We start from the raw sequence: 14,370 nt of genomic DNA on the forward strand, positions 1-14,370 counted from the left end.
GTAAATCTAACCTGAAATACACTACACACTAGAAAACGACGTGAGAGATATATCCGTCTCTCTTCCCTTTACGTCTTGAGATAGAGAGAGATATATGTTTCTCCCTTACTATATCTCTTTACCTAATGAGTTTTGACTCAGTATGGTAAGAGATGAGTTCCGCTATCATATTATTATGGATAATAAGGAAGCGCTTGACCACGACCTTGTCTACTGGTAAACAGAGATTAACCTAAGTGAGAGTGAGGTTCCCTAGCACAGTTCTCTCTTCCCTTGACAACCCCCATCATTCTTCGGGAAACAAAGATTATGAAAGCATGTTCCAGTCCCTTGCGGATCGAATAATGAATGTGGAGTAGAACCTCTTAGTCTGGGTACATGGAACGTCTAAAATATAGCGGTGGCTAGATTCTCTGCACATAGATATGCAGTGGTAGAATTACCATTACAAAGAAGACTTATTGCAAAATTTGCTATAATATTAGACATTAAAACATTTTAACTGCAAGAGTTGTACTTCAAAATTCAAAAACATGCCGCTCGTATGATTGTTATTGGTATTTCTATGAACCGAACTATGAATCTCCCAATTTTGATAAGAGATCGGAAGTTAAAAAGACCACAACGGCATATTATCAGCCACTCTAAATAGCACTGATAATTCCATACATATTAATTTTCTTAAAAAAAAAACAACTAAAACGGAACATCACAGAACAGCCTTCCTTTCCTTCATGCCCAAAGCTTCAGCCTGTTTCACATTATCTGGCAATGAGTCGTCAGACACATCGGGCACCAGAAGCGTCACAAAGCCAGCGAATAGCGACGCAGAGCCGAAGACAAAAGCTGGCAGTCCTATCCAGTAGACCGTCTGAAAGAAGACAAAGATTGCTTTGAGTATTTCATTATAAAAACATTCAAATGTAATAAGCTACCTTTTTTATAAATAAGTAGCTGTTCCTCCCGGCATTGCCCGTGTGCATATGTACATATTTGGAAGTTGCGGCTTTCTAATGGGGAAAGAATTTATAAAAAAGATCCAGTGGTTTTTGCGTGAAAAAGTTACAATCAAAAATGTAAGTTTCCTATTTATAATATTAGTGTAGATAATATTATGAGTGCTTTAAATATAACGAAAAGCATAAATCGGCATTTATATAGATAAAAATAAAATGCTTCAGTCTTAGGTCATTAATAACAACGCTGTTTAAATCATTTTGGGCTTCAGCTTAATAAAACACTGGATTTTTATTATATTTACCAATGTATCAAATGACACCACAGAGTTAAGCGAAAATAGACAAAGAAAGTTGAATACATGTGAAACAAATTGTCATTAAACCAACAATTTTAATGTAATTCCGGAAATCTGAAAATTTTACCGCATTTTGAATCAGTAATATTAATAATTGTAATTTATTCTCCCATAAGGTGTATGTATTTTATAACAGTTCTGGGAAATTTAGCAAAAAATCAAGATAATATTTTAGGTAGCCTGATTGAATTAGAACCTGTTGCAGTATCAATCAGTCAGGTCAGTCAGGAATAATATTCATAGACTTTGCTTTTGAAAGTAACGATAGATCTAGCATTTTTCATAATCTCATCGCTTTAGCTGTAAGGAAAATTTATTATATTGGTAACAGTAAATAAAAATGTATTTATTGTAATTTAAAATAGTGTATATTTATATATATTTTTATTTAATAAAGTATAGAAACCATGTTATCTCCGTCTAAATTAATCTTTAGTAAGTCCTTTTTGTCTCAGTAAAAAACAGCTCACCATCGTCACATTAATTCTAGTAAAGAAAGCACACACAGCTCGCAGCTTCTGGACACATTCTCAAAATATAATAATGTATGAAAATTACAATAACATGACATGTACAAAAATTAACGATAGCCGCAAATCGGCTATCAGGAGCATAAGAGGTGGAACCAGTCTTCTGCGAAAGCTACAACTGATCGAATGTCTTTATTTTATACTGTTACTTGTATCCGAATGCCATTAATTGTAATTATGTAATGTATTTAATTGTGATTGTGTCATATATATTCTTTATGAATTTAAGTGAGATGTTATGTAATGTAAAAATTGATAGTTAATAATTAATGTTATTGGTGTAAAACCGTTTTAATTATTATAAATAAATAAATATAAATAAATTTATTTATCTGATCCTTACCAAGAGCGGTGTCTGCTGCGCCACCAGCGACCCAATTCTTCCCAAGGACGAGCACAGAGCGTGCATGGAGTTCCTCGTGTAGGTCGGGAACAGCTCAGACGTATAGAGATACGTGATGTTGAAGTAGAACGAGGACATCAGCTTTCCAGCCATGTAGAACGTGATGGACAACCAAGGTAGATCTGTTGGTGCAAACAAAATATTATAATAACAGATTTTGCCCGCGGCTTTACATCCGTAAAGCCGAGTAAAACCCGTTTTCATACCCCCTCCCCTCCCTCTTTTTAAAGTCGTATAAACCTACTTAAGTTGCATGATTTTAAAGATAGCATACAGACACACAAACGGCGGAAAGCGACTTTGTATTATATTATGTAGTGACGAAGGTATTTTCAAGTGAATTTATTATTACTGAAACATTTGAAAAAAATCAAATATTTATTAAAATTATCTTCTTCTAGCGTTCCGCCGTGAAGATAGACATACAGACCCGGGGTTTAAAATTATACTTCCGGTTTTTGTATTAGAAGGCATTTTACAATTATTATTCAACCGCATCCTCAAATACATAAATACATGTAACTTATAACTTCCTATTCTTTCCTCCATTATAATTTAATAGCTGCGCCCCGCGATTTCACCCGAGTAAGTCCGTATCCAGTGAGAACATCGGGATAAAAAGTTGCCTATATGTTATAGCAGTTGTCCAGCTGTCTACGTACCAAATTTCATCGCAATCGGTTCAGTAGTTCTTGCGTGAAAGAGTAACATTTATAATATTAGTAGGATTATAAATAAAAATAATGACGTTTTATTTTAGTATTGCAAAAGACATGTCTGTGACATTTAAATGGATAAAATAACTGTACACACTGTAACAAAGACGTGATCTTTGCAACATTAAGTGTTCATTAGATTTTAATGACATATAGGTAAAATACATGACATATTTATCAATATGCAACAATGTGTCTAGACTAAGTTGAAAAAGCAATATTTATGAATATACACTAATAACTATTAAATTCAGTATAGTAAGAAATGTACCTTACTCTTGAATCATTCTTTTATAATCACAGTTAAAACGCCCCTCTAGTTACTATTGTTGCGGCTAATACAAATTTAATGTGAAACAAAAATGAATTATATAGATGCTGCTACACATACATTAGAACCTACCTTTTCTTTATAACACACACACATCCTTACAAACTTTTGCATTGATAATATTATTAGTAGGATTCCCTCCGGGTTAAAAGCAGTCAACGCATTTGCAGCTAGCAGTTGCTACCTCTGCAAATGTATACGGTGGTGATCGCATACTATCAGACAAACCTCCAGCTCGACTGCCCACTCTATCATAAAAACTTTGTGAAGGCACATTTTCAAAACCTTTTCATTAAACAATATTACCACATCAGCTTCAACTTACCCATTGGTATAAACGGCTGTGATAGACACAACACAGCGCCCACCACAAAGCAAATTATCAAGGGCTTCTTCCTCTTGAACCGCACCAAAATGTACGTGATAAAGAACATCCCAGGCACATCTATAATCTGCGTCAGCGCAAAGTTCAAATACTTATTCCCCTGCAACGATATAGAGTTAAGCACCAACCCATAATTAACAAACGTAGATGTCGTCCACCACACCAAACAGACGAAGAACCTCGTCCGCAATTTCCTCGACTTCATTGTTCCCAATACGACTTCTTTGAAATTCGTACTTTCATCAGCTTCACAGTTCAAATTATCGAGCATATTTTTGTCCAGTTTAATGTTATTCGTCGTCGCTGCTTTTTCTAGTATTGCTGACGCTTTTTCCTTCCTCCCATTCGATAGGTACCACCTCGGGCTCTCGTCGAGCAGGAAGATGTAGAATATGAAGAGTAGAGCTGGGGTGTAAATGGTGCGAAGGAGCCATCTCCAGCTGGGTACTAGCCAGGCGACCAGACCGAGAGTGGTTCCGCCGACGGAATATCCGAGACTGACAATCATATTAAATAGAAGCCGCTTCTTCTGCTGTACGATTTCTAATGCTGTAAGGAATAGTTTGATGTTTTCATTCAGTTTCTCAAATGCGTATTTTTATGTAAGCTATTTATACAAAAATGCATTTTGTCACTAAAATGCAGGTTTAAATATACGTTAAACGTATCGAATTTAAAACTGAATACGTTTTTATTAACGTTTGTATTAACTTACATAAAACAAAAGCTGGCGAGCATATGTCGCCAATACAGGCCTCCAGAAACTCCAGAGCCACGAATATCCAGTACCAGGTGGAGAAACTCCTTAGTACTCCAATCACACCTCCTAATACCCCAGTTGCAACTATGGCAGCTTTTCTTCCGAACCTGCCGACATTTTCAAGAAACCCGTATATTTCTACGCAGTGGTTGGCAATTAGTGGATTCTCGCACGTATTAAAAAGGTGACCATTTATTTATTGGACTTATACATGTCGAGATAATTTAATACATTTTATGAATGTACCTAAGCTTCATTGTGTTTCAACAGTATATCCGAATAAGTTAGAGTGCGATCTAATTTCAATTGTGTGAGTGTACTATAATAGAAAACATAACAGTATAAGATACGCCTATTTCATTATTTTTATATATGTCACACCTACGAGTGTAGTATTGTTTGTTTACCTGTCAAACTTCAATTCGACGACTAATTTTCTATTCATCAACACCAGATATGAATTTAAAATTTATTTCTTGACCAGCTGTTACTGGAAAATTTCCACATAGTATGTACACTTTCTAGAGAAGACGCAATTACTCACACAAGCCCCATCCTCTATTCTACAATTCAAGCTTTGTCGTATCACAATGAGCCCAACCCATGTCATCACTCCGTCACATTCCTAACACTATCTGACGATCAATACAAGATTTCAAGACTAAATTTATTCATTAATATGAACAAATTTAGTTGAAATAACTTGGCCATCAACTGGCTCAGTTTTAAACGATTTTATGTATCCATACCTATCAGACATGGGCCCAACAATGAGCAGGCCGACCATGTAACCGAAGTTATGCGCCGAACCCACGAGAGTTCGCTTCCAATCCTGACATGCGAGTTCAAACTGCAATCATAACTTAATATTAATACCATTTCCTCGTTTAGAACGTGATTTATTATATGTCAAGAATTCTGAAATTACGTATTTTATCGTCTGGTAATTGCAGCTGTTACAAGGATTCCGAGATTTTCGTTTGATTATTCCTACGGACTAGATGTTATATGAGAAATTGATAATAACTCGCCTTAGTAAAGCTTCCTTAGATGCATCTAATAATATTAGAAACTTTATTTTCTTAATATCTGCTTTAAATTCTTTAATTAAATTTAATTTAAAATAATTACCGTGGCAACGAAACTGTTGGGCTCTTCATATATCCATTGTGTGCAAACGTCACTCGAATTATAGCTACATACTGACTGGTCCAAGTCATCTCTGTCTATGCATCTGAAATAAATATAATTGATGTAATTATATTATTATAGCCATATAATCTTGCCGACAAAAGGTATGAGCGCACATAGGTTGTAACAATTTTATAATTACTGAAATTGTTATCTTATACTGTGCGTTAGAACTCTTGCTTAAAAATGCATTTATTCTACGAGGCTTATTTAAAGACTTAGCATATTTTAAATTAAAAAACAATTTAAGACAATTTTACTTTCAATACAGCCTGGGTGAGTGGTTACACATACTTGGAACTGTATAAAATATAAATAAGAAAATAGTTATATAAAATATCCCCTCGGGGGTTGAATTTATAAAAATATTTTCTTGACGGTTGCCTGCATCATAGTGGCTATCTATATTTTAGGTTGTGCATTGATGGTTAAATCGGTCAGTCACCTTTTCATTTTACTTAATAAGAAAGAAGATTGACAGGACCGATGCAATAAGTTCAAAAATTATATATTGCATTATCAGAAACAAATGACGCAGGGCATATCATATCTTTAAGCCCATCACAAACGTACTTATATATTAATATGTAATATAGATTATGTGTTACACTTACAGAACTTATGCTATAGTATATATTTTCATTTCATTGATAATAGTCCGAGTGTTATATCCATTAATACAGGAAAATATTAATTGCCGTTTATATTGCTGATGTTTTAGAAATATATATAACAGCTGCGTGTGTGGTCACTTAAACATTTGTATAGAAGATATATCTTAATATTATGCCTTGCTATCACATATTTTAATATTCATTAAAGCTACGTGTGTGACGGGCTTATTACAAACAATATGAAGATATGGGATGCAGATACAGTTCCTATCTATGATATGGCATGTCCTTCTATATGTCAAATGAAAATTCGCCTGATTACATCAAAATCCGACTAAGACAGGTGCATCGTACATTCGACAATTGAATCGTTAAAAATGTTAAATAAAATAATAATGAATTTTATGTTATACTAGCAGTACACTCTGGCTTCGTCCGTGGTACATATATATAGCGTATAGCCTTCCTCAATAAATGGGCTATCTAACACTGAAAGAATTGTTCAAATCGGATCAGTAGTTCCTGAGATTAGTGCGTATAAACAAACAAACTCTTCAGCTTTATAATATTAGTATAGATTACAGAAGTAAGAACAAGGATTATACCTTTTATTATACATAGTAGTTTATTAATTCTTTTGAAATTAGCTAGCCACATTATTAGTCATTCCTTGTCACTTCACACGTGATCAACCAACACGTGTTTCTTTTATTTTATTTACGTATTTTTCTACAGTCTGTCTATCTCTCGAGATATTTTTACTGTTTAGTTACAATTTTTTTATAATTTTAAAACACTAAAAATTAGTTGTGTGCCTTTTTTCATATGCTTTATAAGTATTTTTTTTTTATGGCAAAACAAGCAATCGATTTACGGATATGTAGGTGATTGAACTTGTATCCTGTCAGACTGAAACTCCTCGGGTGTCGAACCCAGAGCTTCTCTGTTATACACGCGTTTCCCACTGAACTGGAGGCTATCGAAAATATAAATGATTTTGAATATATAAACCACGTTATTCCATTACAATCCAGCCAATAAAAATGTAATAAATTTCAAGCGTTTTGAGATATAATGCGTTGTTGATAAGGAAAATATGCAGAAATATAAAATACATGGCCTTTTTTATATATGGTCATGTAATAAAGGATCAAACTCTATTACACACCTACCATATAGGAAAGAGTGAATTATCTAATATATAAAATTCTCGTGTCACAGTTTTCGTTGCCATACTCCTCCGAAACGGCTTGACCGATTTTGATGAAATTTTTTGAGCTTATCCGGTATCTATGAGAATCGGCCAACATCTATTTTTCATACCCCTAAATGATAAGAGTGAGGCAGAACAGCGTTTGCCGGGTCAGCTTGTATTATATAACTATGTAGTGCTTATCTCACTATATACATAATTTGTCATTTTTTTGTCTAACCAGGGAAACTAATAAAATAATACTAATTCTAGTGAGGGAAAAAGATGGTGTTAAATGACGTCGTTATCCCACACTTGAATAAGTACTGCTTTAAGACGTCACGGCAAACGCCAGACTAAAACAAAAAAAAATTACTAATAATTAATTAATCATAACAAAAATTCAGATTATCTCTGAATGTGAAGGATGGCTTTGAGACTCGTTCCTTGAATTTTATTACATATTGTATGCGTAAAGGAAAAGTTGCTTATATGTTATATATAAATTATAATGTATCGTATAGAATGAAGGTAAACAACCATTGATTGTACAATCGGAAGTTTAAAATAATAAAACAATAATCCTTTATATAAGCAATCTGATCTTTTTCAACTTGGAAAATTTTTAATCTGGAACATTCAGACCTATTCAGACTGTAGAGTTTATAAACAAACAAACACACAAACATGCGAAATTTTGTAAGTGCATTTGACAGACGTGTTTCAAACTAAATTTCCTTTAAGCCAATAAATCCCTAAAAATCTATAAATTCCTTATCCATTATTTCTATATTTTATATATTTATCTACAAATAGGTTATATATTTAAACAACAATACAATACCTATATTGTACAGGCTCCGTAACAAATATAAACTGGTTACAATACATGCTATTACTCGCAAAAGCTATGAACAACAACAGTATCTTCTGCCGATGATATTTCTTGAAGATACCAAATTTACTCAACACATCGTCCAGATCGAATTTCTTTTCCTTATCCATTGCTGCACTCATTTTCAAAGATCTATCAACATATTTTCTCAATAACAATCACAAATTTTTTATATTCTATTAATATGTTTATATATGAATTCGTATAAGTAACTCTTGTGTATTTTTTTGTACACAAAAGGAATTTTTGCTTGTAGTTTAAATAATTGTTATGTTATAATATTTTTTCACACACTTCAGTTACTTTCGTATTCTTTTATTTTTCACAAGTGAGTTTAATTTTTCTTTTATATTTCTACGTATGTTTGATACGAAACTACCTCGCGAACTGATCGCAAAGCCACCGTCAACTGTTTAACAATGAGTATCGAATGCGCAAGCGACTCAATGGCATCCTATAGAACCGTAATTAAATAATGAGCAACAAGATTAGCTGTGTTGTTAACTTGATGTGATATTAATTTCTTATTTACGACCATTCGCTTTAATTTGTAATATACATGCAATTATGTATACATATTGTATATCCAATACAATAAAATTACATATCTTTGAATGTAATGAAAATTCATTTTTTTCTTAAGTGCATACTGAGATGATATCTATCGATAAACGTCACTGTTTTCGCTTTGTTTCTATTTTGGCTTATCTGAAGCAATCTGTATAAAAAAGAATGAATCACCATATGTGATGCTAAGTATAAAACTCAAGTACAGCTCGATCAATTCGGCAAATTTTTTAACGTTTTTGTTTATTCACAAAGAATGTTGTGATGGATAGAAAAACGTACCACGGGTGAAGCCGGGGTGAACCGCAAGTTTTTAATAAATTTTGATGACATTTACTGACTTATAGAGTCAAGCAACAAAGAAGATATTTATTTTCCATATCGTGGACGGAGTCACGAGAATCCGTTAGTATACTCTAAGATTTATAAAAAATCCTTTTACTTTCACAATAGTACAATTTATGTCTATTTTTAACTCAAATATGCAAAATAAAGAACCTGTTATTATAAGAATAAAATCAAATCCTGACCACAGATAACATACTACTATACTAGTGCTGGTAAGTTTAAAATAAATTATGTAAATAAATTTAACAGATCAACAACTCTTCCGGTCTTTGTTTCCTTAGGATAAAAGTACAGGATAATACACTGCGTCTCGCCTTGTGTAAGCTATTATATATATATATATATATATATATATATATATATATATATATATATATATATATATATATATATATATATATATATATATATATATATATATATATATATATATATATATATATATATATATATATATATATATATATATATGTTTTTTCCTGCATTATATGAATACGGAGAATTTGTGAAGAAATTAAGTATTTAATCCTGAAGATCCTTATTAGAGTAGTAGGATGGACTTATAAGATTATTGTATTGTCTTCGTGTACAAAACACCTTTGTAAAGATAAATTTTGAATTAGTTTTGTCCATTTGAAAGGTCAAAATCGATCGATGAAACTAAAAGTATGTTAGGAAGGAATGGACTTTAAATATGCGACTCAAAATACTATGACTGACTACATTATTAAGTACTTACACACAATTGAACAGCAATTTTGGCGTAACGGCCTTCCGCTATTCGCTCTATGTAAATGGTGTTTTCATATAACTAGACATATACCTATGTAGATCTATGGTATTTAAATTGTTTTCATTCAAACCTATTTGCATATAATATGGGTCTGTGCTAAATGTAGGCTAGTATTCTATCTTATATTATAGTTGCGGTTCGACCCGGCTTCGCCCGTGGTATATAGCACTCATGAATTACGTGCGTATAAAATGGTGAAAGAATTTCCATTAGTTCCTGAGATTAGTAAGTAAAACGAAAAAAAATCTTTAGCTTTGTTTTATTACGTATTAAATCCGACTCATCTCTTACCTAATAAGAAATAATATTATCAAACCATAGAAGCGGAGAATTATCGATATACCATTGTCTTGCAGATGTGATAAAATAAATAATTATTATAGGCACTTTAGAATTCGCAAACGCTTTTGTTATGCGTATTGAATACAAATGCATGTTTAACTTTCTGTAATGATGAGCATTTAAAATCGCGGCATAACTATTCCTTTTTAATAATGCTGTTTTTCGTTTATTAATTTATACAATTATGTAATATACTCAATTTATATGCAGATAGACAAAAATGAATCGTTAAATTTTCTAAGTGTAAACGACAACAGGTCACCCAATCCGGTTAGTTTTGTTTAAACGTTAAGACACAAGGAATGTTCTTATGAAGAGAAAATATGTACCACGGGTGATAACGGGGCGATCCGCTAGTAGGGAATTAAAAGAGAGTATTAGTAGTATTTACTCTACTAACTTACTTGGTGGCTTAATAATAATTAAACAATAACTAAATTGTAAATTGCAGGTACGGTTTTTTGACATAAAATACATAAAAAAAGACAAATTTTATAAATTCAGCTGCTTATTGTGAAAGACATTTCTTTATCTGACACTACAAAAAAAAATTAAACTTACAGTTCAAAATTATATCACTACAATGTCCTATTAAAATAATAATATGTGTACGTAGGTATCCATTTTAATAAGTTACATTAACACGAAATAAAAACCTATGTATTAATATTAAAGATATGTTTTCCTATAATATGCACTTGCCTTGGTTGACTGGGAAAGGTCACACTTAAGGCCGCCTACTGTACAAAACTTTGAATAGTTCTTGTATCGATAATAAATGTTTTATATGTATACTAGCTGTGCCCCGCGGTTTCACCCGCGTAAGTCCGTATCCCGTAGGAATATCGGAATAAAAAGTTGCCTATATGTTATTCCAGTTATCCAGCTGTCTACGTACCAAATTTCATGGCAATTGGTTCAGTAGTTTTTACGTGAAAGAGTAACAAACATCCATACATCCATACAAACTTTCGCATTTATAATATTAATAGGATTGGCTGGACCGATTCTTATGAAATTTTGTGTGCATATCGAGTAGGTCTGAGAATCGGACAACATCTATTTTTCAGACCCCTAAATGATAAGAGTAAGGCAGAACAGCATTTGCCGGGTCAGTTTTTTTATAAAGGGTAGATCTTATTGCCTAGACAATAGACTAAAATTTTAAGTTAACTACACCTAATTACGTTTTTTGCTTTATGAAACATCAAATTTGAGAGATAATATCTGAACTTTATTCAAAATTCAGACAACCATACAACTTGTAATGAGATACGCCACATCTTTACTTAAAATACATGACCATTAACACGCCTGATTTAGATATAATACATATATAAACTGCCACAATCTTAAAGTACCCATACAACTCCATTTATAAAGTTTTCTACAAATTAACATCCTATAAAACAATAAAACATAACGTTCACGTCAGCAAATCCCATTACAAGATCCTCGGAGCGTGTCAATTTGGTTCTTCGGTACACTCAGAGATTGGCATATTACGGCGGAATGGCAGAGCTGTACGTACTTCTTAACACAATTGTGTAGTGACAAGCAATAGAGGGGAACTCCAAACACACTTACGGAAGTTACTGCCAAGGGAGCGTCCGTCTAAAACAATCTACTCGACAACTCGCGTCCAATAATAATATGTGGATGGAATAATTCCTTTGAAAAACTTCGCTCCCCAGTGGTTTGGGAGACGCATGTGGAATTCTATGTATGGACGTTGAAAATATTCCTGTGTGGTTTTAATTATGTTCTTTTATAATGATATACTCGTGTGTGAAGGCTAGGCTGGACTCGTTTGTGTGTTGCGTACTACACCACTATTGGGGTGTGGATTCGATACCTCAGCTGGTAGTATATCGTGCTATGAATAGTTTGAATAGTATTTTTGGGACTAGAAGTCAAGCTTGTGAATAAGATAAATTTAAGCTAAGGGATTTTAAAGTTCCAAATATAATTAAAAAATAACGTTCCGTTACCTAATAGTGCTTAAGAGATGATAAAGAATTGGTCTAATTTTGAGTCAGTTTGAGGCGAGTACAGAAGCGTTATTTTTCAATTTTGATATTATGGCGATTTATAACTTATACCTATTCCTATTTATTAGTAATTACTCCAAATATGCACTACATTGTATTTAATGTTAATCCAAGTAAATTTTATATTCATTATTATCGATTTCATATTATAATTCTCCACCACTTTTAAATTATTTGAAAGAAAGAAAGAACAATTTATTTCATGTTAGCGGTTAGAAAACATTAATATTATTGTTATAAGTAACTAATAACATTAATTAATAACAAAATTAATTAAAATTGTAAGCAAACCGGCATATCGAAGAATCAAAAAGTTCGACGATATACGACATCTGTCAAACCGCACTTGGCCAACGTGGTGGATTAAGGCCCTGAACACTCATAGGATGCTCGAGTCCCAGCTGTGGCAAAATATATTATGCTGCTGCATATATAGGCTGATTATGATGACGATGAGGTAAATAAGTGATAATAATTAACGAAAGGAAATTCCACCGCAAAAATAAAAATTTTCCACTTGTCCTCGTACAATATGATATCAAGTTACAAAAGTACCAAACAAAACTTTCAGCGGGTCTTATAAAAAAATAACTATTGCTATCCCAGAGCAAATATAAATAAGGGTAAAAGGAAAACTTTTTAGGAATACCGCGGTGCAGAATCACGCCCGGTCGTGTAATATGTTACTCTTACAACCAATTTTATAGTTGCGAAGTTTTTCGTGAGGGAGCTTCATTTGATTTTTATAACCGACTTTACCAAAAACGAAGGAGGTTCTCAATGTTTTTTTTTTTGTTACTCGCGGTTTTTTGAATATTAAATCTGACAAGCAAGTGACAACTGCAATCTGTGTTTAATGAATTGAAAATTTATTTTCAACAATGAATTTTTCTTAGTAGCAAATCTACTAACTACTAACTTACACCAAAACATGGACACAAATGGAGATAATGTTGAAATTTTCATACGAATGCATTGTATTCTATGCCTATAATTTCAAAATAACAGCCTTTAAAAAATTCCTTAGAAATTTTCAATATATGTACACTTGAAACAATTTCATTAATTACCATTAGTTTTAAATTTTATGAATGATATTTCATTCATAAAATTTAAACCATCAATTTTGGTTACACACACATTACTAAATAGTTACTATAAGAAAAGTAAAGACTAATTTACCAAGACTTTTTGCTTTAAAGCAGCCTGCTGTCTGAAGGAATAACAGACAATTTTGATAAATTTATATCACAAGCCGCACGCCTCAACTAGTTCCTCAAACACATTCCTATCTTCAGTACATCCTATCCCTGTTGAACTGAATGACTATACATCAAACCAAAAAAGAGTAATTCAATCTAAAATTATTGAATAATCATTCAAGTACACGGATGCTCCAGCGACAAGTTCCCAACTCGCCGCTAAATCGACCGAATTCTTTGGATAAGTTTACAAAGGGATTCATTTTGTTTAATTAAAATTTTGAGGTAATAGAATCGAGGAAATTATTTTTAACCCCATCAAAGGAATTTAATATAGCCGAGAACCAGTTTAATGAAATGTTTCACTTTAAATTTCAAAATAATTCGATTAAATTCATCGCTCCATTGATTCATTGTATGTATGATGTATTTAATACGTGTCTATAGCCGATTGGTATAAGTCTCTTTCAATTATTATTTTGTAAACAAACTAGCTGGACAGTTTGCAACGATATCGTTTCGAGCACAGGGAACCCCGCTTAAATTGGTTGTATTGGTTTCTCGCGTTTTAACAGTTACAGTATATAATTTGTCGTTAATCATTACTGTCATTCATATTTCATTGAGTATTTTGAACTGAATTTTTTAACTGTTTGCGGTCATTTCAAAATGTGGAAGTAGTCTTACACCCAGAAAGATACCGCACGCCCACAGTGAATTGATAGCATGCGAATG

General features: G+C 32.6%; 1 protein-coding gene across 1 annotated transcript; it reads right to left on the reverse strand.

The window, feature by feature from the left end:
- Positions 1 to 672: 672 nt before the first annotated feature.
- On the reverse strand, positions 673 to 8,642 carry LOC119833424 (solute carrier family 22 member 1-like). Its single transcript, XM_038357420.1, has 7 exons — positions 8,282 to 8,642; positions 5,572 to 5,674; positions 5,190 to 5,290; positions 4,396 to 4,547; positions 3,621 to 4,229; positions 2,189 to 2,370; positions 673 to 871 (listed from the first exon to the last, which is right to left on the reverse strand). The coding sequence occupies exons 1-7, from the start codon at positions 8,452 to 8,454 to the stop codon at positions 710 to 712; spliced, it is 1,482 nt and encodes a 493-aa protein (XP_038213348.1). The 5' UTR covers positions 8,455 to 8,642; the 3' UTR covers positions 673 to 709.
- Between the last annotated feature and the right edge of the window lie 5,728 nt (positions 8,643 to 14,370).

This window comes from Zerene cesonia, chromosome 17, assembly GCF_012273895.1.
Source record: "Zerene cesonia ecotype Mississippi chromosome 17, Zerene_cesonia_1.1, whole genome shotgun sequence".
In the NCBI taxonomy this organism is placed as follows: Eukaryota; Metazoa; Arthropoda; class Insecta; order Lepidoptera; family Pieridae; genus Zerene; species Zerene cesonia.